General features: G+C 47.7%; 2 protein-coding genes across 2 annotated transcripts in view; both read left to right on the plus strand.

Annotated features, from left to right (window-relative positions):
* Positions 1–24,008, plus strand: part of UNC5B (unc-5 netrin receptor B) — a 132,962-nt gene that overhangs the window by 92,752 nt on the left and 16,202 nt on the right. The gene's annotated exons all lie outside the window — the stretch shown is intronic.
* Positions 1–24,008, plus strand: part of CDH23 (cadherin related 23) — a 157,787-nt gene that overhangs the window by 18,752 nt on the left and 115,027 nt on the right. The window contains 3 exon segments of the mRNA XM_056495621.1: positions 5,307–5,449; positions 8,876–8,923; positions 9,067–9,159. Coding sequence (XP_056351596.1) covers positions 5,307–5,449; positions 8,876–8,923; positions 9,067–9,159 — 284 coding nt within the window.

A 24,008-nucleotide genomic window follows, 5' to 3' on the forward strand; every position in this document is an offset into this window, starting at 1 on the left:
GCTCCTTTCCCTCCCATGCACGACAGCAGCTTGTGGCTCCTGGACCAGCTGGTCCAAGGCTTTTTCCTTCTTTTCCTGATGGCAGGAATTGTTCTTTTCTCATTTATTTATGGGGAAAGCCTTTTTTAAGAGGTGCTGGTGTCTCCCTGCCCTTTCTGGCAGGAATTGGAGTGGAAAGAGAAACGTGTAACGCTGAGCTCAGTTGAATTTTAGGAGTGGAAACTTTCCCCTCCTGGAAAGTTTTGGCTCAAGTGGTTGAGCCCATTCTGAGAAGGAGGTCAGGGAGTATCTGTTGAGGTTGTGCTTGTGGAATGAGCTACCAGACACCTGCTCTGGCAGAGAGGCTTGGGATGGGCTGGGATGTGCCTGAGCACAGCTGGGTGATGCTGGCCAGGGTTTGGTGTGCCAGCAGATTTGCTCTTCTGGTTCACCCAGGGAGTGCAGGAATGGAGGTGGAGAGGCCCTGGGGCCTGCAGGAGACATCCTGAGCCCTGCTGGGTTTTCTGGGCACACTCTGTCCCCAGCTCTGGGTTTGTCCCCTCCAGGAAACTGCTGAAGCCTCATTCCCAACATGGGAGCAGCTCCTGCTTGAAACTAGATTTTACTTCACTTCCTTGGCCAGGGAGTCACCATCCTTTTTCTTCCCCTCTCACTGCTCAGACATTGCTGAGCTGCACAGAAATATTGGCATTTCATCTTTCCTTTTCAAAATCTTTGGGAGAGCCATCTACAGAAGGGCTTTTTATTCCTCCTTTTTTTTTATTTTTCTTTTTTCTGAGAGGTGAAAGAGAAAATGAATGAGAGGCAAAGAAAAGGGGAGCAGGTGACAAATGAGAAAAACAGGGCTGGAATTTCAAGTTCAAATCCATCAAATCCTGCCTGTGAGTGTGTCAGGGCTGTGATGAGCTGGGATAATTGGAGAGGGCTGTGCTGGGGTAACTGGGGCAGGAAAGCTGGACTGAAGGAGAAGAGAATGGGACTGAATTGTCCCATCTCACAGGGAAAAAGGGGAGCCAAGGCAAAACTTCCAGTACTGGGAATTTTACTTTTGGAAGTTAAGTGTGGCATTAACCTTTATGTAAGGTAGGGATACTAAAATTATTTTTTAACTAATTTTCTGCCTGTTTAGGGAGCTGGAGAACAGCTGAGGGGTTGGTTCCCTGTGCCAGCATGGGGAAAAGCCAAAATGTGGTGACTGTGGCCAAAGCTTGGGATGGATGAGGATGGCAAGTCGAGGAGAAACTGGCACTTGGTTGTTAAAATCAGGATTAAAATGCTTTTCATATTAAAGCCTCAAGTCTTGAGCCCAAAAGCCATGGCAGAAATTCCTATTAACTCCACATGGGTATGAATCAGAGCTCTTAAAAGAGAGGCTTATTAGGCAGTTAATTGGAAACCTGCCCCTTGTGTGCCCTCCATCCCATCCCAGCCCATTCCTGCTGCTCTGGGTCAGCATCTGGATCTTTCCCTGGCCCTGGGGCTCTGCACTTTCCAAAACCTTCCAGCAGCTCTAGGATCCTTCCAGAGACTGAGCTTGTTTGTTCTCCCTTTTCATCCTCCTCTAGAAAGCAAAACCAGTGGAGATGAATTGGTGGGGTGCAGCCCCTTTTCCCATTTTCCTCCTTGGCCAGAAAAATGCTGCTGCTGAGACAATGGGATGCAAAAGTAGCTCCTTAAAACAGCCAAACCTAAAAAAAAAAATAAAATAAAAAAATCTGATCAGGAAGAAAACCATGGGGAAAAAAAAAAAAAAAGCCCCAACAACTCCTGAGGTCAATTAAAGTTCAAGACTTGGAGGGAGAAGAAAATCTGTGTATGTGTGAGAAAGAGGAAGAAGTAGCTGTGATTGAGAGAAAGGAGGCAAAGGGAGACAAGATAAATTCTGATTATCTGGTGGAATCAAGACACTTAACTGCCCTGTCTGATTCCTGAGAGGAAACAAATGGAGCCTATAACTTTGGGCTGCAGGAAGATAATTTGTCCCTGTTTGCTCAGCCCTGGCTGGGGCCAGCTTGAGGAGGCTTGAGCAGCATCTCCAGCACGACCCCGGGGAGAGATGGAAGGAGTTTTTCCTTGTGAGACCCTCTGCTTCCTGATGATGGGGCAAAAATGAGGATAAAAATCAACAAATACAATGAATCAGTGATAAAGGAATCAGTGGTAGCTTCAACAAACTTTTGAGGTTTTGACACCACGCTCCTAAACTTGACATTCCCTTGGGGTTTTTTTTTTGGAAAAAAATTGGAGCAAAGCAGTTGTGAAGTCTCATTTCTCATTTCAGGCCTGTGTTTATGTTATCTTCTATTTAATTTGTTAGTTTTGATCTGTATTTTATACATTTGTATTACTTTTTTTTAAATCTGAGAGTGGTTTCTGAAAGTGGGATGGTGCCTCCTTCTCCAGGTTATCCTGAATTTAGGAACTCAATTCCCTGACAGCTGGAGGTAGTTGCAGTGCAAAGAGAGAATTGAATGTTAAGTGTTCCCTGATTTAGTAATTTATTTATTGGTTTGCAACACACAAACCACGATTGTGATTCAAACTGGGTGGAAAACATGGTTTTCCTATTCAGCAGGAATTTTAAGATCCTTTCCCTTCCAATGGTTCAACCAGCTTTGGGATTTGAAGTATTTGCTATTCTGGAGGGGAATGATGACCTGTTGATATGGGATTTTTGAACTGGATGTGGAATTCTGGGCACAAAAAAGAGGCATGATCCTGGATTTATTTTGTCCTAGTTACTGGCTTTCCCTGCCATGGAGACTGAGTCTCTTCTTTTTCCCCTGGGGGCAAAGAAACCTTAGCTAAGGATGGCCTTGAACATCCCCCAGCATAAAATCTGCCTTGTTTTATTTCAGGGCTACAAGGTTTGAGGGGGTGTAGGGGCTTTGTGTTCACAGGGTTGGCTGCACTGAGAGGTGAGAACCCTGCAGATGAACACTCTGATCACAGCCTGGGGTAAAACCACTTGTTTTTGTCTTTATCCAAAAATGCCTTTGGCTGTGACCCATCACTCACTTGCACCTGTTGGTGGAAAGAATGTTGTTTGGTTTTTTTTTTTTTTCCCCTAGTGGTTAATTCTAGCTGCTTCTTTTAAAATAACTGCTATCCCTCCTCCAAACAGGAATCTGTCTAGGTCTGGGCATTGAGTCTTGCTGTGATTTCGTGCTCATTGCTCAGGATCACATTTTGTCCTCTCTGTGGATGTGCTCAGATGTCCTGAGTCATCTCACTCTTCTTAGTCACTCACGAGGCAGTTCAAGCTTTTAAAGCCTTTTCTTTTAAAGGAAAAGCTTTTTTTGCTAGCTCTTGAAATTTCCTGGCTTCCACCTGTGTCCAGTCCTGAAGGTGATGCAGGCAGCCTGCAGCTCTGCAGCCTTGGCAGAAGCCTGAAATCCACTCCTGACTTGCCCAAGAGCACTGTGGCTCTCCAGGCAGGCTGTGGAATGGCTCCTTGCATGCTTGGACCCCCATTCCTGCCAGCAGGGCTGCCTTTGGGATGTTCTGTGGCCTTCCAGCCTTTTGAGGTGGCTTGGAGCAGGGTCAAAAAAATGATTTTTTTTCCCCAAAGAGCCCAAATTACCAAGGGTCCTCCCTGTTATGTGCCATGCTGTCACCCCAGCTTGTACCAGCAGCAATTTTACATCACACTGGCATGTCCCCTGTGAGGTTTGGTGGCCTTGGGACCTGCCAGGCCAGCTGAGTCCTCCCTCCAGATGTTTTCACCAATGTCCCAGGGCACTACATTTTTAATCACAAAGTCACCCAGGGCGAAGGCAAACGCCTTACAGGAGTCTATTATTCCTCCTTTATCTGCCAAAGTCGTAATCTCATCAAAGAACAAAATCAGGTTTGTTTGACAAGCTCTATTTTCCATAAAATCGTGTTGACTGGCAATAATTACGTTCCTATCATTTAATTCTTTATTAATGGAATCTTGCATTGGATTTTTCCATTATTTTCCCCGTGATTGATGCCGTGCCAATCCACTGGGAATTCTCACCCTGCTCTCCAAACTGTGCAGCTGCTTTTGCCCTCTGGTCTGCTGGAGCTTCCCAGGGGGGTGAAATTTGGGCATCTCCTTGGCCAGGAGATCTGGGGGCAGGGTGCTGCCAAAGGTGGCTCACACAGGCTGTCCCCTCCCCATCACCAAATCCGTGTGGCCGAGCAGAAATTCCATCCTTATCCCCCCCATCCTCAAGGCCAGGCAGCTTAGGGAATTACCCATCCTTATCCCCATCCAGCAGATTTTTTCCCTCCTGTTTTCTCCCCGATCCTGCTGGGGAGGCAGTGCTTACCCAGGGGAGGTGTGGGGGTCTCTGGCTGCACCAGGCTGAGTTTCTCTTCTGATAAAAGCAAGGAAGGAGAGGATCTGTGGATCAGCACCTCTGTGCCACACAGAGCAGCCAGGCCATGCACAGCCTGAATCCCTGTCTTGGTTTGAAGGACAGGTGTTTGCCAATAAAGGCAGAAGCTTTTCTTGAAATGGAGAATGTAAACTACTTGTCTCCAAATTATTATAATTTTGAAATTAAGGGGCTCTCAGGCAAAGATATGGCAATTTGGAATAACAGTTCTTCACTAGGAAAATTAAAATAGAAGTACAGTATTACAAAGAACAATCCCAAAACCCTGCCAGAGTCAGAATCCAAGCTGACACCCGTCAGTCAGTCAGGGTGTTGGCACAGTCCCATTCAATGGTGGCTGCATCCTCCTGCAGGGGCAGATGTGGTTCAGCTGGAGCAGTGCTCCTGGAGAAGGTGCAGTTTCCTCTGAAGGTGCAGGGATGATGTGGAAAGGTCTGGCTTTCCTCTGGAATCCAGTGGAAAGATGGATAACTTGCTGTCCAAAATCTCAGTTTTTATCTGGGTAGGAAAGGCTTGGCTGCTCCCCTGGCTGGAGCATCTCCCAGTGGGATGATGGAATTTTATCAGTCATGCAGTGGGACTGAATGGGCCAGCAGCAGATGATATCTTCCTGGAGGGAGGATGGGCTGTGGGAAAGATAAAGATGATTGCCCCAGCTGGTTTAAAGATGGCCCATTAGCAGATAATATGTGCCAGGAGATCAGGGTCACTGCCCCACCCACTTCAGCAGATGGTGACAGAATTCACATTTCTGTCACATCCTGTATTGCAGCCCAAGACACTTCCCTTGAGGCACTGGATGTGATTCCAGCATGTGGAATGTGGATGCGATTCCAGGTGTCCCGCCAACCTCTGCTCTCTGACAAGCTGGATGTTTTCGGGTTTTCCTCTTCTCTGCCTCGTTTTGCTGAGCATTTCTCCCCTCTCTGTGCCTCCCAGGTTCCTCAGTGACCCAGCTGCTGGCCCGGGACCTGGACAATGACCCTCTGGTGTTCGGGGTGGTCGGCGAGGAGGCGAGTCGCTTCTTCGCCGTGGAGAGCGTCACCGGCGTGGTGTGGCTCAGGCAGCCCCTGGACAGAGAGGTAAAGCTGGGGAAAATCCACATAAATGGTGGCTCTACATCCTCTGGGACAGCTGAGATGGGTGCTCCTCCTTGGTGGGTTGGTGTCCTGGTTTGAAGGACAGGTGTCTGCCAATCAAGCAGGAGCTTCTCTTTGAAATGGAGAATGTAAACTACTTGTCTCCAAATTATTATTATAATTTTGAAATTAAGGGGCTCTCAGGCAAAGATATGGCAATTTGGAATAACAGTTCTTCACTAGGAAAATTAAAATAGAAATGCAGTATTACAAAGAACAATCCCAAAACCCTGCCAGAGTCAGAATCCAAGCTGACACCCGTCAGTCAGTCAGGGTGTTGGCACAGTCCCATTCAATGGTGGCTGCATCCTCCTGCAGGGGCAGATGTGGTTCAGCTGGAGCAGTGCTCCTGGAGAAGGTGCAGTTTCCTCTGAAGGTGCAGGGATGATGTGGAAAGGTCTGGCTTTCCTCTGGGATCCAGTGGAAAGATGGATAACTTGCTGTCCAAAATCTCAGTTTTTATCTGGGTAGGAAAGGCTTGGCTGCTCCCCTGGCTGGAGCATCTCCCAGTGGGATGATGTAATTTTATCAGTCATGCAGTGGGACTGAATGGGCCAGCAGCAGATGATATCTTCCTGGAGGGAGGATGGGCTGTGGGAAAGATAAAGATGATTGCCCAGCTGGTTTAAAGATGGCCCATTAGCAGATGATATGTGCCAGGAGATCAGGGTCACTGCCCCACCCACTTCAACAGATGATGACAGAATTCACATTTCTGCTCACATCCTGTACTGCAACCCAAGAGAGTTGGGAATCTGGGTATGCCCACTTTCCCTGTCACTGTCTCCAGTTCACAGGCAATAAACAGCATGCTCTGGTTTGAGTTGGGTTGTTGGTTTTCCTGGGTGCTGGAATAACACCTGTGGGTCTGGAATTAAAGGAATTCACAGGTGGAGGTGATCTGCCAAGGAGCCAGGCTGCTCACACAGTCAGGGAAGTGCACAGGCTTCCTCTTTAAATCTCTATGCCAATTAAATCCTTTGCTATTTAGAACAGCGTGTCAAGAGATGTGAGGTATCCCTGCTTATTCAATCTCATCAAGACTTTTCATCCTCTCATGGATTCAGGCTGCTGGATGCTAAATTTGGCAAGATCCTTGCCTCAAAGCTGTTCCACCACCCCTATTTCCACAGGCAGCTTTGGTGTGCAAGGCTGGAATCCCATCCAGGTGCCTGCTTTGCTAAAACCTTGGCCCTTGCTGCATTCCTGGAGCAAGGAGGAAGGGATAGCAGGAAGAGTGGGAAAATACAGTGTGATTTGGGCAACGTGCTGAATTTCCTCTATGCTTGTGCTGCCTGCTTTTAGTGCTTGGCCAGCAGCTGCCTTGGGAAGATCAACCCCATTAACACACCTCCAGTTCTGGCCTTTCCAGCAGAGCCAGCCAGGCACTGGGATGTGCCCAGGGAGCAGGGGGGTGGATGCTGCTCAGGCTGGTGCTGCTGGGGGGAAGGCGAAACCCAATTTCACAGTGTTAAGAGCGAGACTTTGGGAAAATAAAGTGCTTTTCCTCACCCCTCTCCCCTCCGCCTCGCCGTGCCAACAGCTGCTGGTGTGAGTCATAAATCTTCCCTCATCCAAATGTCTCCTGCTTCCCCATACTTCCCATGCCAGCCTTAAGCCCAGGAGGGTGATCAGGAGATTTTTAGGTGTCTTGTGGCGTGGAGGGTGGGAGCTGGGCAGAGTTTGGATGGTGTAAAGGACGTGAGAGAGGCGTAAATGACAATTAATGGTGGAGGAAGGGATGGAGATGGGCAGAAAACTGGGAGCAGAGAACACTTGGGCTGGATGCACATGTTCAAAAAGGCAGGGGGAGAAAGCCACTCAGGAGAAGTGGAGGGAAGGGAAAAGGAAAAGGTGAATACAGTGGAGGAGAAAGAAGGGAGAAGGAGTCATAATAAGGCAAATGATGTAGGAAAAGATGAAATAGAGAAAAAGAGGAAGGAGCAAATGTATAGAGGGAAAATGAATTTAAAAACTTTTTTTTTTTTTTTTACTCCTATAAAGATTAGAAGGAAAACGGATTAAAAAAAAAAAAAAAAGAGGCAGACCCCCAGGCTAAAGAATTGTGTTTAAATAATTTTAGAGACAGCAGTTGTACGTGGAAGCTTTCTCTGATTATTCCATGGAGTTTTTAAAATTTAAACGCTCAACAGGTTGCTTCTTATCTCCTGTTTTTCCTTTTCTTCCCTATTGCTTTGGATGAGCAGGGCAAAAAGAGCCCTGTAAGGCACAGGTGCAGCAGGATGGGGTGGCACAGGGAGCAGAATCTCCTCTTTTTTTGGGATTTCAGCCCTTCCTTCTCCCTGGGAGCACTGCCCCAAGGAAAGGGCTTTCTCTGGCTGCACTTGCAGGTTTTTGGATGAAATGTGGGAGCAGCAGGGGGTACACACTGCTCCCCAAACCCTTCTCTGGGATGAACTTGGATCTTGGTGCGAGCAGAGCTCCTGTTCCAGGTGCTGCTGGCTGCTCCCTGTCCCTGAGCCGATCTTATTAGGAATAAATCAACCAGAGCTGCAGCACGGAGAGCCATCTCAAGCTGGCTTTTCCAGCCTTTACTGCATGATGCTTGGGAAACAGGGAGTTGCTGTGCTCCAGCAGCTCAGGCAGGGCAAGGACACCAGAGGTGGGAAGGGATTGCCAGGACTGGAGGGGAGCAAAAAGCACCAGCTGGTGGGTGGGTACCAGATTAATGTGGTGGCCAGAGCTGCTCATCTTTACACAATTCTTTGGTGAAATAGGAGCAAAATTGTTGCTGCTGGGAAGAAAAGGGTCAGGAAGAGAAGGTTTGCATCCTCTGGCAATATCCCCCTGCCCTGATCCCCCCAAAATTTTGCTTTTTCCCACTTGTTGCTCACCCCAGCATCAGTGGCTCGAATAGATCCCTACTGCAAGCTGTTCATTTAGTGAAAGCAAGGAGGAGCAGAGATAATTGTGTGGGTGTTTTCCTGGAATTTCAGCCTGTTCTTGTCCCAAGATTCCCAGCTGTGTGGTAGGTAAGTTGGGGAAGCAGGAGCAGGATTTAGAGGTGCTCACTGAGATGTGCTGCATTGCCACTAAACCTTGCCGTGTTTTAAGTGCCCAGCTGCCAATCAGGGGGTCAATTCCTTAGCCCTGCATCCTCCTGCCCCGGGGCAGGGCATCTCCCTGCCTGTGGAATACTCAGGAGCCCTGCTGGCATTCAGATTGCCCAGCATTTTCTGTCCAGAGCAGGTAATGGCACTCAAGCACCTTTCCTCTTTGGGAAGGTCCTGAAAGCATTTTGCGTGTAATGACATTGGCTACAAGTCCCCAGCCTGCCACCTGCAGATAAACACTACAGTAACTTTAATTATAGCTGTTTATTTTTTTTTCCTTCTCTTTCTCTTTCAGACCAAGTCAGAATTCACGGTTGAATTTTCTGTCAGTGACAGCGAAGGGGTGAGTGTGAATTCTCATTTCACGATCTGGGGCACGGACGGAGGGGAGAATGTGGGTCACTGCAGTGCCCTCTGCACCCAAAAACACAGCCACAAGCTCCTTCAGGTCTAGATCCACATCCTGCTGCCCTTGGGTCTCCCCAGGTGATCAAAGGGACGGTGAACATCCAGGTGGGAGACGTGAACGACAACGCGCCGCAGTTCCACAACCAGCCCTACAGCGTCCGCATCCCTGAGGTAGGAACCCTCTGCCTGCCTGGGGCTCTTCCCCCTGTCCTGGTTTGAGGGACAGGTGTCTGCCAATAGAGGCAGGAGCTTCTCTTTGAAATGGAGAATGTAAACCCCCTCCCTCCAAATTATTATTATAATTTTGAAATTAAGGGGCTCTCAGGCAAAGATATGGGAATTAGGAATAACAGTTCTTCACTAGGAAAATTAAAATAGAAATGCAGTATTACAAAGAACAATCTCAAAACCCTGCTAGAGTCAGAATCCAAGCTGACACCCGTCAGTCAGTCAGGGTGTTGGCACAGTCCCATTCAATGGTGGCTGCATCCTCCTGCAGTGGCAGATGTGGTTCAGCTGGAGCAGTGCTCCTGGAGAAGGTGCAGTTTCCTCTGAAGGTGCAGGGATGATGTGGAAAGGTCTGGCTTTCCTCTGGGATCCAGTGGAAAGATGGATAACTTGCTGTCCAAAATCTCAGTTTTTATCTGGGTAGGAAAGGCTTGGCTGCTCCCCTGGCTGGAGCATCTCCCAGTGGGATGATGGAATTTTATCAGTCATGCAGTGGGACTGAATGGGCCAGCAGCAGATGATATCTTCCTGGAGGGAGGATGGGATGTGGGAAAGATAAAGATGATTGCCCAGCTGGTTTAAAGATGGCCCATTAGCAGATAGTATGTGCCATAGAGATAAGGGTCACTGCCCCACCCACTTCAACAGATGGTGACAGAATTCACATTTCTGGCCACATCAACCCAACATAACTGGCCACTCGTGCTGCCACCAATATATAGAGTTGTGCTCTTGCCCTGGACCCTCATGGGGATGAAAGTTCTGGAAGTCACTGTCTGAAAATGGGCAGAAGCAAAGCAGTTTGCGTGTTGGGGGAAGGAGGTGGGTGAGGAGATGTGGCACTTTGGTGGCATCTCTCCCATGACAGATGAGAAAGTTTGTAAATGAGGGTCTTGTTGCCTTCCTTGGAGCTGGGGGGATGCACAGCTCTTGCCACAGAGGTGACCTGAGGCAGGGATTTCTCCAAATGCCTGAATTCTGGCAGAGTGCTGCCCAAACGCTTCTGCCCTGGCTGGTGATTTCTTTTAACAGGACTTGTCCCATAATGTCCCTGGAATAAAATAAGTGGGAAGGGGCCACAGGATATTATCTGGCTCAGACTCACACTAATCCAGTGAGAATTTTCATGTTAGGTCAGATGGCTTCTGGTGCCAGGAGGAGGAGGTGAGGCCCCTTGTGCATTTTGTGTGTGTGTGTGAAAGGAAGCAGCTTTGGTACCTGAGAGGTGCAAACGATTGTGTTACCGGGGTGTATTTAATATTCCTGCTGCTGCTGATGGGCTGGGCTCTGATCCCTCCCCATCCCTCTGCTGCCAGGATGAGGTTTCTTCATTAGAGCTCCTTGTCATGTATGAGCTGGGAGATGGAGTCTCATCTTTGCACCAAGTCACCTGAAACCCTCCCCTGAGAGTGACACTGGGTCAGGGGCATTGCTGCTGCCCTTTGGAGCACCAGGGGTGGAAAAACGACTTGGCAAAGTCCACACCAGGTGCTCCCAGCTCCCAGCTTTGCTCTGGAGCCCCTGGAGCTGGCAGTGCCTTGCTGCTGCTCCTCCCAGCCGTGCTCTGCCTGCAGAGGTCTGCAAAGCAAAGGGAATGGCAGCAGGATGGGAGCAGAGCAGGCTCCTCTCCCCTGCCCTCAGTCTCACCTCTGGCTTTGCAGACACCTGCTCCTTGTGTGAAGGGATGGAAATGGGTTTCTGTGACTCCCCAGAGCACCAGGGCTGTGTTAAGCACCAGTTTTTTTACATGCCTGGAGTTTCCATGCCACATCTTGTTGTCCTAAAACCCAATATTGCAAAGCTTGAATATTCCCCAATTCGAGTATTGACCTGTGGCCAGCCTGGGGAGCAGGGAGGGCAAAGGTGCTGGTTTGGAACCATGGAATCTTGGAGTCACAGGATGGTTTGGGTTGTAGGGGACCTTAAAGCTCCTCTAGCTCAGCTCCTGCCATGGGCAGGGACATCTTCCACTGCTTGCTCCAACCTGGCCTTGGATGTTTCCACAGCTCCTCTGGGCACCCTGTGCCAGCACCTCTCCACCCTCACAGGGAAGAATTTCTTCCCAATATCTAATTTTGCAGTTGAAGGCCATTCCCCTGTGTCCTACCACTCATATGTACATTTCTCTACATTTCTCAGATGTAGAAAATCAGGGCTGGCTGAGGAAAGGGAACTGCAGGCAGGTGATCTGGACAAAATAATAAATATAAAAGCAGAAGAGGCTGAGCCTTAGTGCCATGTCACCTCTGTGAGCCGTGGCTCTGCTGTGAGGGATTTCCAGGGATGCCTGGCTCTTTGGGGTGCAGCAAGCCCAGTGTTCCCCCCCTGCAGCCACTTGGCCCTGGGAGCTGTGCTCTTCTGGAGGTTGGCCTGATCTAATTAGGAGGCAGCACGAGCCAGCTTCCAGTGTCTGCCCGTGATCTTTAACCAAGGGCACCGATCAGAGGTAATGAGCCACAGACACTCTGCTCTCCTGCCAGGGAGAGAGAGCCTTGCTTTGCCAGGCACTCTGAGAGCAGGGCATGGGGGTCTCACCCCTAAAATACCTTCCAAGGGCTGCAGGCCGTGGGAGGTGTCAGCAGTAAACTTTTCTCTGTGTGTGGGGGCTCTCAAGGAGGAGATGTGCTCTTGGTTTTGAGACCTGTGCCACGGTTTTCTTTGTTTATTGCCCATGACTGCTCAAATCTGGAGGTGATGTGGCGTGGAAAAATGTTGGGGGACACCTGGGGAAGCAGCCATGGTGAGGGATGACAGGTCACCCCATGCTCCAGACAGCTTGAGGGTGAGCAGGGAGGGCACAGGTGCCAAAATCCACCTGAGACAGCACCCAGCCCAAATCCAAGGGCTGGTGGATAATGGCTGAAGAGGGCTGGAGCCTGGAGAAAGAGAAGAGGCTGGTGTGGTTTTCAACAGGCTGTCTCCGTGCAGATTTGGCAGCTAATGAGGGTTTTTCTCCTTTTAATTTTGAGATAAATGGATGTATCGATTCGCGGTTGTCGCAGCTAATGGAGCGGCGACCGACGGGCGATTCAAACCTCTCTGCTGCTGCGTGCCACTCGGAAAGCCAAAAGAAGAGCGTGCACAAATAAATGGAACACGGAGTAAACTGACCTTTAAAAACAGTGCTGCCTCTAAATACCCATCCTGGTGTTCTACGTGGTGCGAGGAATTCATTCCGGCACGGGCGGCGGGGAGGGATGGAGAGGATGCACGGCAGCAGCTTGGGATTGCTGGAGTGGCACATCTCCTCTGTGCTTGCTGTGTGCTAATCCCATCCCTGGAATAGCTGCTGGTGGGCTGGGAGAGGGCAAATTGCTCCGGGGCAGTCGTCCGTCCCGTCTGGGCTCTCTCGCGTCGGCGAAGGGAAGGGGAATCCTGCTAGAATTGGCAACTGAACTGTCCAAGCTGGGCTGGCCAGAGCTCATTAAGTTCCTGTGTACTCATTTCGGGCTAATGGCCGTCATGCTGGCTGCCGTTTGATTTGCTGTAATGGGCTTTTATGGCTCTGCAGCTCGCCAGGACGTGCGCCCCGCGGCGCTGCTCCGGCTGCTGGTGCGCTCTGCTCTGACCTTCAGGGCTTGCTCTCCTCTTGGATGCAGCCCCTGCACTCCCATCTCCTGCTCACAGCCTCTTTTCTACCCCCCTCACCCACGTTTCTGGGAGTCTCAGGTTTTTTTGGCTTTTAAACAAGGAGAGATCTATTGCCAAGCCTGTTGTGGCCATGCCTCAGTTTCTGGCTAGTCCAATCTTGTTTACCTGACCTTTTTTCTTCCATTTGGCTGGATCCCTAGGGAGCTCAGGGTTGTTGGATTGTCACAGTTCAACACTTTTAGGTTGAACCTCCTGGGGCTTCCACACAACTTCCCACTTTCCTTTAACTCCTGGGGCAGTGGTGGATGAGGATGTGGAGAGGATGGTGGGGATGTGGGTTGGTGTGGCCTTGCCAGTGCTGGGGGAATGGTTGGACTCATCCCCAGAGGGCTTTTCCCACCTAAATTGTACTAACTTCAAGTCTAGTGCCTCCTTGGAAAAAGCTGTTTTCTCCTAGAAGCCCCCAACATCCAATCAAGTTTAAACCATCCCTAGACTCCTCTTGGCCTTGGAGCATCAGCAATTCTGGCAGAAAGGTTGTTTAATGGTTGGTTTCTTTGCTGGATGTTTCCATTGGAGTTTTCTCTCCTTTTGTGCTCCCCTCCACCCCATTCCTTCTGTGATATTTATAAAACATTGGAAGTGTTCAGGGACAGGGTTGGAGGGGGCTCTGAGCAGCCTGGTCTAGTGGAAGGTGTCTGTGGCAAGGGGTTGGAACTAGCAGGTCTTTAATGTACCTTCCAACCCAAACCATTCCATGATCCTGTGATCTTCCAGCAAAAAGCCTGGCACTGGGCCAGAGACTGCAATTCAGTCATTCATGAAATCACAGCTGGATCACAAGAGAAGTACCTGAAGCTTCACAGGGACACAGGAATTAGAGCTCTGCTTTCAAGTATTCAAATTTGTGACTGCAGCCCTTTGCCTTGCCAATGTGCTCATCCCGAATTCAAGCAAGCAGGGCTGTGGGAGAGGAGTTTAAAAGTGGAAAGGAAAGTTTCTGGTCTGCACACAGCATTGAGGCAGCCACAGCCCAGCTTGCAGGTGTCTTGTCTCCTGAGCTGAGCCCTGATTAGTGATTTATTTTAATTGGGAGGCAGGCGGGCGCTCGCCAGCAGCAGCAGCCCCTTCTGCTCGGGGAGCAGCCTTTGGGGCTGAGCCTTCACAAGCTGCTGGACACCATCCCCACCCTTAATATGTGGGGGTGTGGCTGAAATCGTGGCTTTTATGATGCCTTTTCCTTAATTGAGCAGAGAAGGATTTGGTGGGGGAGGAGGGAGGGGAGAGCCACTGCCCCGTCCCCACCGTGCTGCACAGTGAGCAGGGGCAGGGAGGAGCAGAGAAAGGCCCAAAAGCCCTTGCTGTAATTAAAATTATTATTTTGCTTTAAGGGTAATAATGGCAGTAATTACATCGGTTTCCCTGCCATCCTGCCCAGGAGTCTTTGGGGGCTCGTATAATTCTATTGCTGTTCCCGTGTAATTCTATTGCAGGCCTGGTGCTGTGCATACAGAACAGCTGAGCGCCCCCTCAGCTCCATCACCCAGCCCCTTCCACACTCCCAAACACCTTCTGGGGCTTTCTGTCCTCCCCTCCTTTAAATAAAGAGCCTTCACAGTGGACATGATGATAACAGAGCTGATAAGGAAGATGTTGCTGCCACATTGCAAAAATGGCCTGAAATCTTTGCTGGCTGCTTTCCTTCCTCATTTCATTTATTTTTTTCCTTCACTCATTGTTTTGCTTCCCTCCTTATCCTTATATTTCCATGCAGAGTTTAGAGCTGAACGAATTATTTACAGTGAATAACTCATCCCCCCCCTCCCCAAATCCAGTCATCCCTTCCTTCCGCTGCCTTGGAGCGTGCAAAAATTTGCAAGTGTCTTGAACTTCTCCTCAGCAAACCAGGTGCAGTTTTAAAACTTTATTTATTTATTTATTTATTTATTTATTCATTCATTCATTCATTCATTGTGGAGGACTTTTGGTTTGTCTTTAAAGCTTCCTGGAAAGGCAGCAAGCAATGCAGTGAGTTATTGAAGCTGTTGGACTGAAAGGTGATTCTCTGAGCACTTCCATCTCCCCTCCATCCCACTGGCATGCCCAGTGCTGGTGATCTCCCACCTCCAGTGCCTGCTGGACAAACAGGAAACTGGGATTTGTTGTAGCAGGATGGTGTGTGTTGCACAGGTGATCATCTGCAGCAGTGAAACACTTCCCAGACCTCCTGGACATCCTCAGTTTTAATCATCTTTATTGCTGCTTTCCACATGCAGGGAAAACATAAATGGGCTGAGAAGTGCAGGCCCTGTCTTGGGTTTTCCTCCTGGCTTTGGGATGCTGGTGGTGTCTTCAGGCAGGAGCTTGGAAGCACAGCAGGCACCAGCTGTCATCTCCTCCCTGCTTTTTTCCACCAGGACTGGAGAAGGGAATTTAAATGAGACAGACTGCAGTGCATTGAGTAAAACATGGGGTTGGGGCTGCAGGGGTTTGCACAGCTGACATTGTAGATGTCAGAACCCTGGAATGTTCAGAATCCTAGAATGGTTTGGGTTGGAAGGGATATTTAAAGGTCATTTACTCCGTCACTTTGTCATGGGCAGGAACACCTCCCACTGTCCCAGGCTGCTCCAAGCTTTGTCCAGCCTGGCCTTGGACACTTCCAGGGGCAGCCACAGCTTCTCTGGGCACCCTCACTTTAAATAATTTTATCCTTTGAAGGTGTGACCAAGCAGGTGCTCAGACCTGGAACATCCTTTGTCAAAGGTCATCTCTGTGCCAGTTTTTGTGGTTACTGCTGGCACGTTTGCTGTGATGCCAGAGGGCATTGAGTGACATCCTAGGGAGAAAAAAAAGTGTCCCCTGTCCCTTGTCTGGATTCACCAGTGAACAGGAGACCCTGGTCCTTTAATACACGTGACCAAGGAGCGAAATGAGAGATGCAACAGAAACTACTGGGGCGGAAAACTCCAAATGGCGTGGAAGTAATGTGTAAAGTGTCCTGGAGATAACAGTCATTTCCACCAGGCAAAGCTTGGGCTCTTTCTGGAAGGCTACTGCAGCAAAGGAGGGGGGGAAAGCCTGGAAATTAGAAATAGTTGTATTGCTCTGGCCAGTGTTGGGCAGGATGAGGGGGACAGGGAAAACAGCAGGTTTGGACCAGAAAGGGGAGCCAAGTAATTTGGTGCCTCCTTGGAGGGGTTGTTGTGCTGGGAAATTAGGGAATTATCTAGAGGGAGAGGATGGGAAAACATCCAACAGCATTCTCTGAGTGAGGAGAGCACAGGCAAAGAGGGGCAAGGTAACTTGGGCAGGTCAGTGATCATTCCTCATGGAAGAAATGGGAAAAAGGAAAAACATCCTCACCAACAAAATTCCTTCATATGGGTGCTGAGGGCATGGATCTGCTGAACTTGTGGTCCCACAGCTCCTCCTGGGCTGGAAAAGGTCTTTTTTCCAGGGGACAGTCCAGATCTCAGTGTGATCACATTATCTGGGCAGAGCTGGCTTCAAGTCTCTTCCCTTTTCCAGGAGCAGAGGGGTGAGGAGGGAGTGAATGTGACAATGCTGGCAATTAGTTTTGAGTGTTTTTTCCTTTTTTCTGGTCACCATCTTCTCCCAGAAGCCTGGGATGTAATTTATTATCTCATGCTAGCCAGCAAAAGCTGCACCCATCCTCTCCCCTCAATCCCTGTTTTAACTCCCTCTCCAAACCTCACTTCGGAGTCATCAGCCTGGATGGTTTTTAACTCTTTTTTAAAATGGTTTTTAACTCAATTTAATATTTTTTTAACTCATTCAGGTGGTGAGTGGCAACTGCTCCATGCCAGGAATCAAAAAACCCCATCACTAAAAATATATTTAACATTTTTTACTCGCAGTTTGTTGGTTTAGACTCCTTTTTTTTTTTTTTTTTTTTTTTTTTTTTTTTTTTTTTAATCCGCAGCACCTAAATTAAGGTTTTTTTACTCACAGTTTGTTGGTTTAAACTCCTTTTTTTAGCCACAGCACCTGAATTAGGGGATGATTATGGTGGTGCTGAAACAACACTGAGGGACACTGGAATTTTAGGTAACCAAGATGAGCAGCAGATCCCTGAGCTGGGCACACATTAACATCCTCACTCTGTGCAGCATGGGAATGTGAAGCTGCAGCTGGCACTTTTTTCAACAAAAACACCATTTTTAATTAAGATGGAAATATTTAGGGAAAATGTTGCCATTTTGACAGCAAAGCTGGGGAGAAATAGCATTTCAAAAGAACCATAAAAATCGCTCTTGCAATAGATTCATTCCAATCTCTTCTTGAGAATTGCATTTTGTGTTTTATTAGTTTGTAATGTGTCAGTGACAGTCATGTATAATAAGCTTTCCACTGCTGGTCAAACTTTGTGGTAAAATAATAGACTAAATCAGCCTCTCTATCAGGTTTTTAAATATTTATGTGTGAACTGAACTGTTTGTGTGGGTTTCAAACTATTTTCATTACAGATGGAGGGAATTTGGTCTAAGTAGAAGTTTCAATCAAAATTAGGGGCCATTACTTAATTCCAACCATTAATTGCTGGGGGAACTTAAAGTGTGGGTGATTAATTTTGTTAAATAATGGAGAGAGCAGGGAAAGTGAATAGAGGGTTCAAGAAAGGAAAAAAATGGGGAGCTTTTAGTTTTGGAGATTTGCCTTATCTGAGGTTTGTAAAATGTATTTATTTGTTTTTCTGAGACAGTGTGGGTCTGTTATTTTGTGTAGGATGGTGGTTGCTTGTCTTTTTTTTTTTTTTTTTTTTTTTTTTTTTCCCAGGGAATTGAGCTTGTTCTGTGTGGTCAAGGGGTTTTGCTGGTGCAGACTGGCCACCAGCATCACCTTCAAACTGGTGTTAAAAGAGGAAAAAAAAGGAGTTTGTAACTGATAGGGTGGTATGTTCATGCAAGGGGTGCTTTTTTAGCACTTCTCCATTGCCATCAGTGGAAGATGATCTTTCCCTAATCAGTAAATCTTTATTTAGAGGTAAGTTTTCCGAGCTGAGGATAAAGTGGGATCTACCTGTGCTCTGTCCCGTTACCAGAGCTGGAGGAAAACCTTGAAATTGAAAATAAATTTTGCTGCCTGTGTGATTTAAATGACCCCAAATCTCCCTGGGTCAGCAGCAGTGCTTGGAAAAACACTTCATTAAACCTGCTGGATGTGCACATCCAGATGTTTGCAGATTCCTCAACCCCCCGCCAGGAGAAAATTCTCCAGGATTTGCCTTTGATGGGGCTGAGAGGGAAATAGCAGGTCACACTGTCTGGTGTTTTTTGGGCTTGGGAGAGGCAAGCAGAGCCAGCCCAATGGCAGGTGGTGAGGAGAAGGAGAGTTTTTGGGAAGGGCAGAGCCTCACCTCCCTTCTGCACGTCCGAGCTTGAGGCTGGGCAGCCTTTTTGGGGGGGGATCTGCTTAAAAAGCCTCAGTGGAGCGTGATGGAATGGGAATGTGAAGGGTAATGGAGCTGAAATCCATTCTGCTCCTGCAGCCAGCACTGCAGGACCTGCTCCCAGTGCCAGGAATCCTGCTGGAAGAGAGGGAGCTGGGCTGCACCCCTGCACCTGCCCTGAGCACCCAGCTCAGCCAGAGGTGCAGAGAAGCCACACCAGGGAGAGCTGAAGGGGAAGGTTTCATTTTTTATACAGAAAAATGAATTTTTTATACAGTTCTTGAGCTCATCTCCTTCCTTGCAGGCATTGCTCTGCTCTCCAATTATTCCCTGCAGCTCAGGTGCCACCACCCTGTGTCCTTCTGTGGTCACAGCCTTTGGTTGTCCCCATTTCCCCACCCAGAGCTCCACTGTGCTTTTTCCCATTGAGAAAATGCCACCCACACACACACACAGAGATGCTCCAGAGCACTCACAGGCATGGCCAAAAGGCTGATAATTGGGAATAATCAGATTGATAAAAAAATCTCAACAAAAAGAGGAGCGTGGCTGCTCAGAGTGGATGTAATAATTAAACACACACAGCCAAAAAAAAAAAAAAAAAAAAAAAAAAAAAAGAGTGAGGTTTTTGTCACTGTCCCTTGTCTCTCTAGTTCTGGGATTTGGGATTAAAGACCCCCCCCTCCAGTTTGGACCCCAGCACAGCAGTGGTGTGAGATGCTCAGCCCAGCTGTGTATCCTGTCCTCTGTTATTGATTGCTGAACAGGCACAGTTAAGTGCCTCTCATTAATATTTGTTTTGGTCTTTTCCCTGAATTCTGATGAGTGGAGGAGATGCTGCTTATCTCCCTCCTGCAGGTTTTCTTTCTAGAGGATTCCTGTGGTTGGTGACAGGGCTGGGCTCTGTAGACCTCAGGATGAGGGATGAGGTGGTGGCTGACACCAAATCTTGGGAACTCGGCAGAAAGGCAGCAAGGAGGCAAAATTAACACAAAATTAAGAGGTAAAAACACTCTGCTCCTGTCACCCAGATGAAATATGGAATTCCAGGCTCACCTGTGTTTGTGAATGTCCTACAAGGGGCTCTCTGGGCAAGCAGGATTTCTGAAACTTGCTGAGAGAGGGCAAAGCACTTTTTCTTTCAGCCTCGTGCAATATTGCCTTGTTTGTTAGGCTTGACTTAGCTGAGACTGGCCCACCCAAAGCCATTGAAATGGTTCTGAGCAGCAGCTCCTGCCTGCTCAGGTTGTGCTCCCAGGCACTTCAGGTGCAGCTCCTGAAATGAAAGATTTCTGTGTGCCCAGAGGCAGTGAAGAGAGCTGCTTTAATGTGGTTGCCTCTCCAGCTTTTCAACGGAGAGTTGGGTTCAAGCTCTGCTCTGAAGTGATATTAGAGTCCATGGAGCATGAGAAACTGCATTTGTTTGTGGGTTACAAATGAAGACCTGTCAAAAAACCTTTTTAGGCAGCGGCAGAAGTTTTCTTTTTCACGATGCATTTAACTTTTGGAGGCTTTGCCTCCCGAGGAGGCTGAGCTCTTCTCTCTCTGCTTTTCTGTGAGTTTGGAAAAAAGATGGTTGGCAAACCATTTCTTTCTCTGCCTCCCCACCTGTTTGGGGGAGTGTTGGATCCTCTGGGGTGCTCTTGGTTCTGGAAAATGAAGGAGTGAAGGGGGTGGCACCACTGGGGGAGAAGGGGAATGGGGGAGACTCCTGGATTCTTTGTATTGGGGTAGGTGTAGGACAAGACTCAAATACTCTGTTAAAGATAATGGCTTTAGTTGCAGTTTCAGGTTTAAAGGGGGGAGAGAGAGAGAGAAGAGGGAGGGTAAGAGAGAGAGTAAAGAGAGTAAAGAGAGTAAAGAGAACGACTTCCTGTTTGCAATAACAATAAATCTTTTTTCCATAATGAATATTCTAATTTCCACTCACCAATCTAATACAAAATACAGACTCTATAGCATTTACATGCAGCCTATAGGAATCCTTATATTAGCATAATGTGTTGTATTTTAAATTCTAAGATCTAATCTTTGGACCCTGGCAAGTCTTTTGTGAGCTTTGGAGTTGCTCTCTGGCCAAGAGCATTGTTTAATCAAGAGGGGATTACCTTCAGGGGCCATCCTATTGTTTCATGGTTATTTAGTAACTAGGGCTTGGTATCTCAAACCTGGCTTTCATTTCAATTTCGTTCATGGTTTCTATATTCCCAGAATCTGAGCATTCATATTTGCAAGATTCCTCTGTTTCATCTTCTCCAACAGGAGAATGGGACATGGAGCCCTCCTTGTGCTTGAGCTTTCACCACCTTCAGGTTATTCCCATTGATCTGCTGCCAGGAGATGTTCTGCAGAGGATAAACTGTGTTTGTGGGATTTCTGTGCCTTTGTTGTAAGGAGCAGGACTCCATTCCTGGGCACAGGATTTTGCTGCAGGAGTGTCACATCAGCTCTTCATCTCTGTTTGGTGCTGCAGCCCCGCTCTGAGGTGCAGGTGGTGTGTGAAAAGAAACACCACAGCTCCTTGCTGTCTGCTGAAATTCAGCCTTTCATTCAGTGCAGGCTCTGTTTCAGACACCACCCCTCATTTTGTGTGCTCCCAGATCCACCCATGGCTTCCACCTGAGCACCTGAAACACCTGCCTGGAGGTGGGTTTGGAAATGGGACGTGCAGAACACAAAAAGGATTGTCAGGGCTGATGGGTTTGCAGGGTTTTTTGCCACCCTGCAGCTCTCAGCTCAAGAGTTGTCATAAAGCATTTGTGGCCTTGACAAAACCAGTGTTTTTATGTAAGTTCAGGAATCTGAGCTCTCTCCTGCCCATCCAGGATGGCAGGAATTGGGCTGGTGGGTGTCAGCCTTGATGCAGAGAGCTCTCTTCAGGTTGTGGGGAGGATTCACAAGGATTTTCCTCCCCTTTTTCAGGCACAGGTGGTGTCACAGCTTAATGGGACTGGTTGGAGTCAGAAACCCAAAGAGCTGGCAGGGGCTGAGGAGGAGGAAGGAGAGGAGCAAAGAGAAGGAGCTTTTGTGCAAATAAATCTGCTTGCAAGGACCTCCCTTACAGAGAAGGAGGAGAAACATGTTCCTGAGTGTTTGGGGGGAGGATTTCAGCAACCCAGTGGTTGTTGAATTACTAGCAGGGTAAATCTTACTTGTTCCCAGCTTGGCATTTCCCTGCTGGGTGTCCTTCCCATAAAATTCTCTGGGGTCCTGCAGACCACAGACCTGTTCCCTGCAGGTCACATCATATTCCCTGCCCCAATATTTGGGAGACACCAAGAATTTCCCCTCCATTCTTCCCTGCTGTGTTTTTCCAGCAGGGATTTCTCTCCCTGGGCCATACATTTTGAGTTGGCACACTGAAAGTGCTTTCATTTAAGACTTCTTTTATCAAGGTTGATTTTCTATTGCTTTTTCCCTTTGGGTGTGCTTGGGGGAATTTATTCTTTTTAACAGGTTTATTCCAGTGCCAGGTATTGGTTCTAAAAGGCTGGGAGAGAGGGGGGGTGGGTTTGATTTGTTGCATGGAAAATGCATTTGGCTTCTGTTCCCTTCCTTGATCTGGGAGGGAGGGAAAGGAGGAAAAAAGTGAAACTTGTGCCTGTTTAGCAGCAGTTTTCTCATCCTGTGTGCCTGTGTCACAGTCTCCCACTGTCACCAGAGGATGGTGTGGAGACAGTGATTTTATTCCCAGAAAATTTGTGAGCTGGTTGAAGTCCCCCTCTGTGAGAACTTGGGGAATGGGCACGTGGAGACAGGATGATTTCATTATTTTATTGTATTTCTTTTCAGTTCTGCTTTCCCTTTATCTTTCCATTATGTTCCACAAGTCTCAAGTTTCTCACAGGCAGAAGTAGAAGCAGGGTTTTGGGGTTGGTGATTTGGTTAAATCTCTAGAAGGGATTAAATTGAGAAATACCCCCATACATCTCCCTTGCAGCAAATTTAACCACAGATTCCAAAGCTCCCAAAAATGCCTTTGTCTGAAAATGAATTTTGGCCTCTCAAAGTTCAAACATTTATCCTGAGCCAGAAATACACACAGATTTGCTCTCTAATTTAATAAAGCCATCCAAATAATATGATTCCTCCCATAACCATCGTTTATGTTTCACAGCAAAATGATAATGAGAAAGTCATTAGAAGTAATAAACAAAACAAAACCCACACAGCAAATCCTTCACTGAGCCTGATGGATGGGGAGAGGAGCAGCATCCCAGTCTTGGCCCACAGAATGTTTGAAGGAGATGTGCTCTTGAAACATTATTTTTGCATGCTGTGCTTTAATTTTTAATTTTTTCTTTTTTTTTTTTTTTAATTTTTGCTTTGCATTTTAATGGGGTTTTTAATGGGGTGGAGCTTGGGGTGGGCACCTCGTGGTTGGTTGCAATGGGTGATTAACAGGCATTTTCTTCTCCCTCTCTCTCTCAAAAAAAAAAAAAAAAAAAAAAAATCCTCCTCTTTATCACTGCTTTAACAAGGTGCTTTTGTTTAAATTCCCTGCTAAGTCTTGAACTGGGAATGTTGAGAGCAGGAGCTGCATCCAGACATCAAAATTGCTCTTTTTTACCTTTTATTTACAGCTGGCTGTGCACTTTGGGCTGCAGCCTCTGGGTTGCACTCAGCCAGGTGAATTTTTTCTTTGACTTGGGTGTTTTGCTCCAGTGGGTGCCTAGATTGGATATTAGGAAGAAATCCTTCACTGGGTTTTCAGGCTCTGGAATGGGCTGCCCAGGGCAGTGTTGGAGCCACCACACCAGGAGGGGTTCACTGCACCTTGGGGGCTTGGCAGTGCCCAAAATATCCCACATTTGCTGCTGGATGTTTATTTCCTTCCTCTGATCCAGGCATTGGGTTTTGGTGACAAAAAAATCCCATTTTTTCACACTGCTGGTGCTGAGCCAGGTGGTAATGCATCCTTAATTTTTTTGCCTTCCTTCCCTAGCCCAAGCTAAGTGCTGGCAAATAACTCCTCCAATTAAACAGAAAAGTTTTTCATTCTTCTTACACTTAATATAAAATAAATTTCAATAGAAGGAATTCCTCTGGATGAAGGTTTTGTAGAGCTTTTTTTTTTTTTTTTTTTTTTTTTTGTCTTGTGCCTGGCTCTTTTCCTGCTGTACAGGCCACCTGAGGACCTGAAGGGTGCAAACTGAGGCATGTGACATCTTTTTACCTCCCTTTGAAAAACAAATGGCACATCTGAGCTCTCCTTGGGCAAACTCTCTGCCTGCTGACATTTCAAAAATTGCTCTTTAAGGTTCCTCCCCACTCCCTCCTCTCACTCTACTCTTGAAAGAAAATCCTATTTATGTTTTCACCTTTAAAAAAAAAAAGTAAAAAAAGAGTTTAAATAAATAAATAACTGTGCACAGGCTGCAGGGGGGTCAGAGAGGAGAGAGCTCTTCTGCTTTTACTCCTTTTTCCCACCCAGATATGCTGTGAGCAATTGGGAAAATGAGATTCCCTGGCCTCCAGGCTGCTCTCATCCAGGAGGAACTTTTGTATTTAAACATGCTTAGCACTGAGCTGAACAAGAATTTCCCTCCAAGCTGCATTTTCAGCAGCCTGCTCCTGGCAGGGAGAGCTGCTGGGTGTGTGAAACTGTGCAAAGCTGGAATGCCCAGAGACATCCTTGTTCAAAATGAGCTCCCTGTCTGTGCCCAGAGGGCAAACCTTCATCTGGAGCTGCCTGGATTTGTGTTTTCCAAGAGGCTGAGGATGGTTTGGCTTGGTGCATCAGGGAGAAGCAGGGTGATGTTGTCCTGTGCTGTTGTTTTGCTGCTGG

This window comes from Oenanthe melanoleuca, chromosome 6 (assembly GCF_029582105.1).
Source record: "Oenanthe melanoleuca isolate GR-GAL-2019-014 chromosome 6, OMel1.0, whole genome shotgun sequence".
Classification (NCBI taxonomy): Eukaryota; Metazoa; Chordata; class Aves; order Passeriformes; family Muscicapidae; genus Oenanthe; species Oenanthe melanoleuca.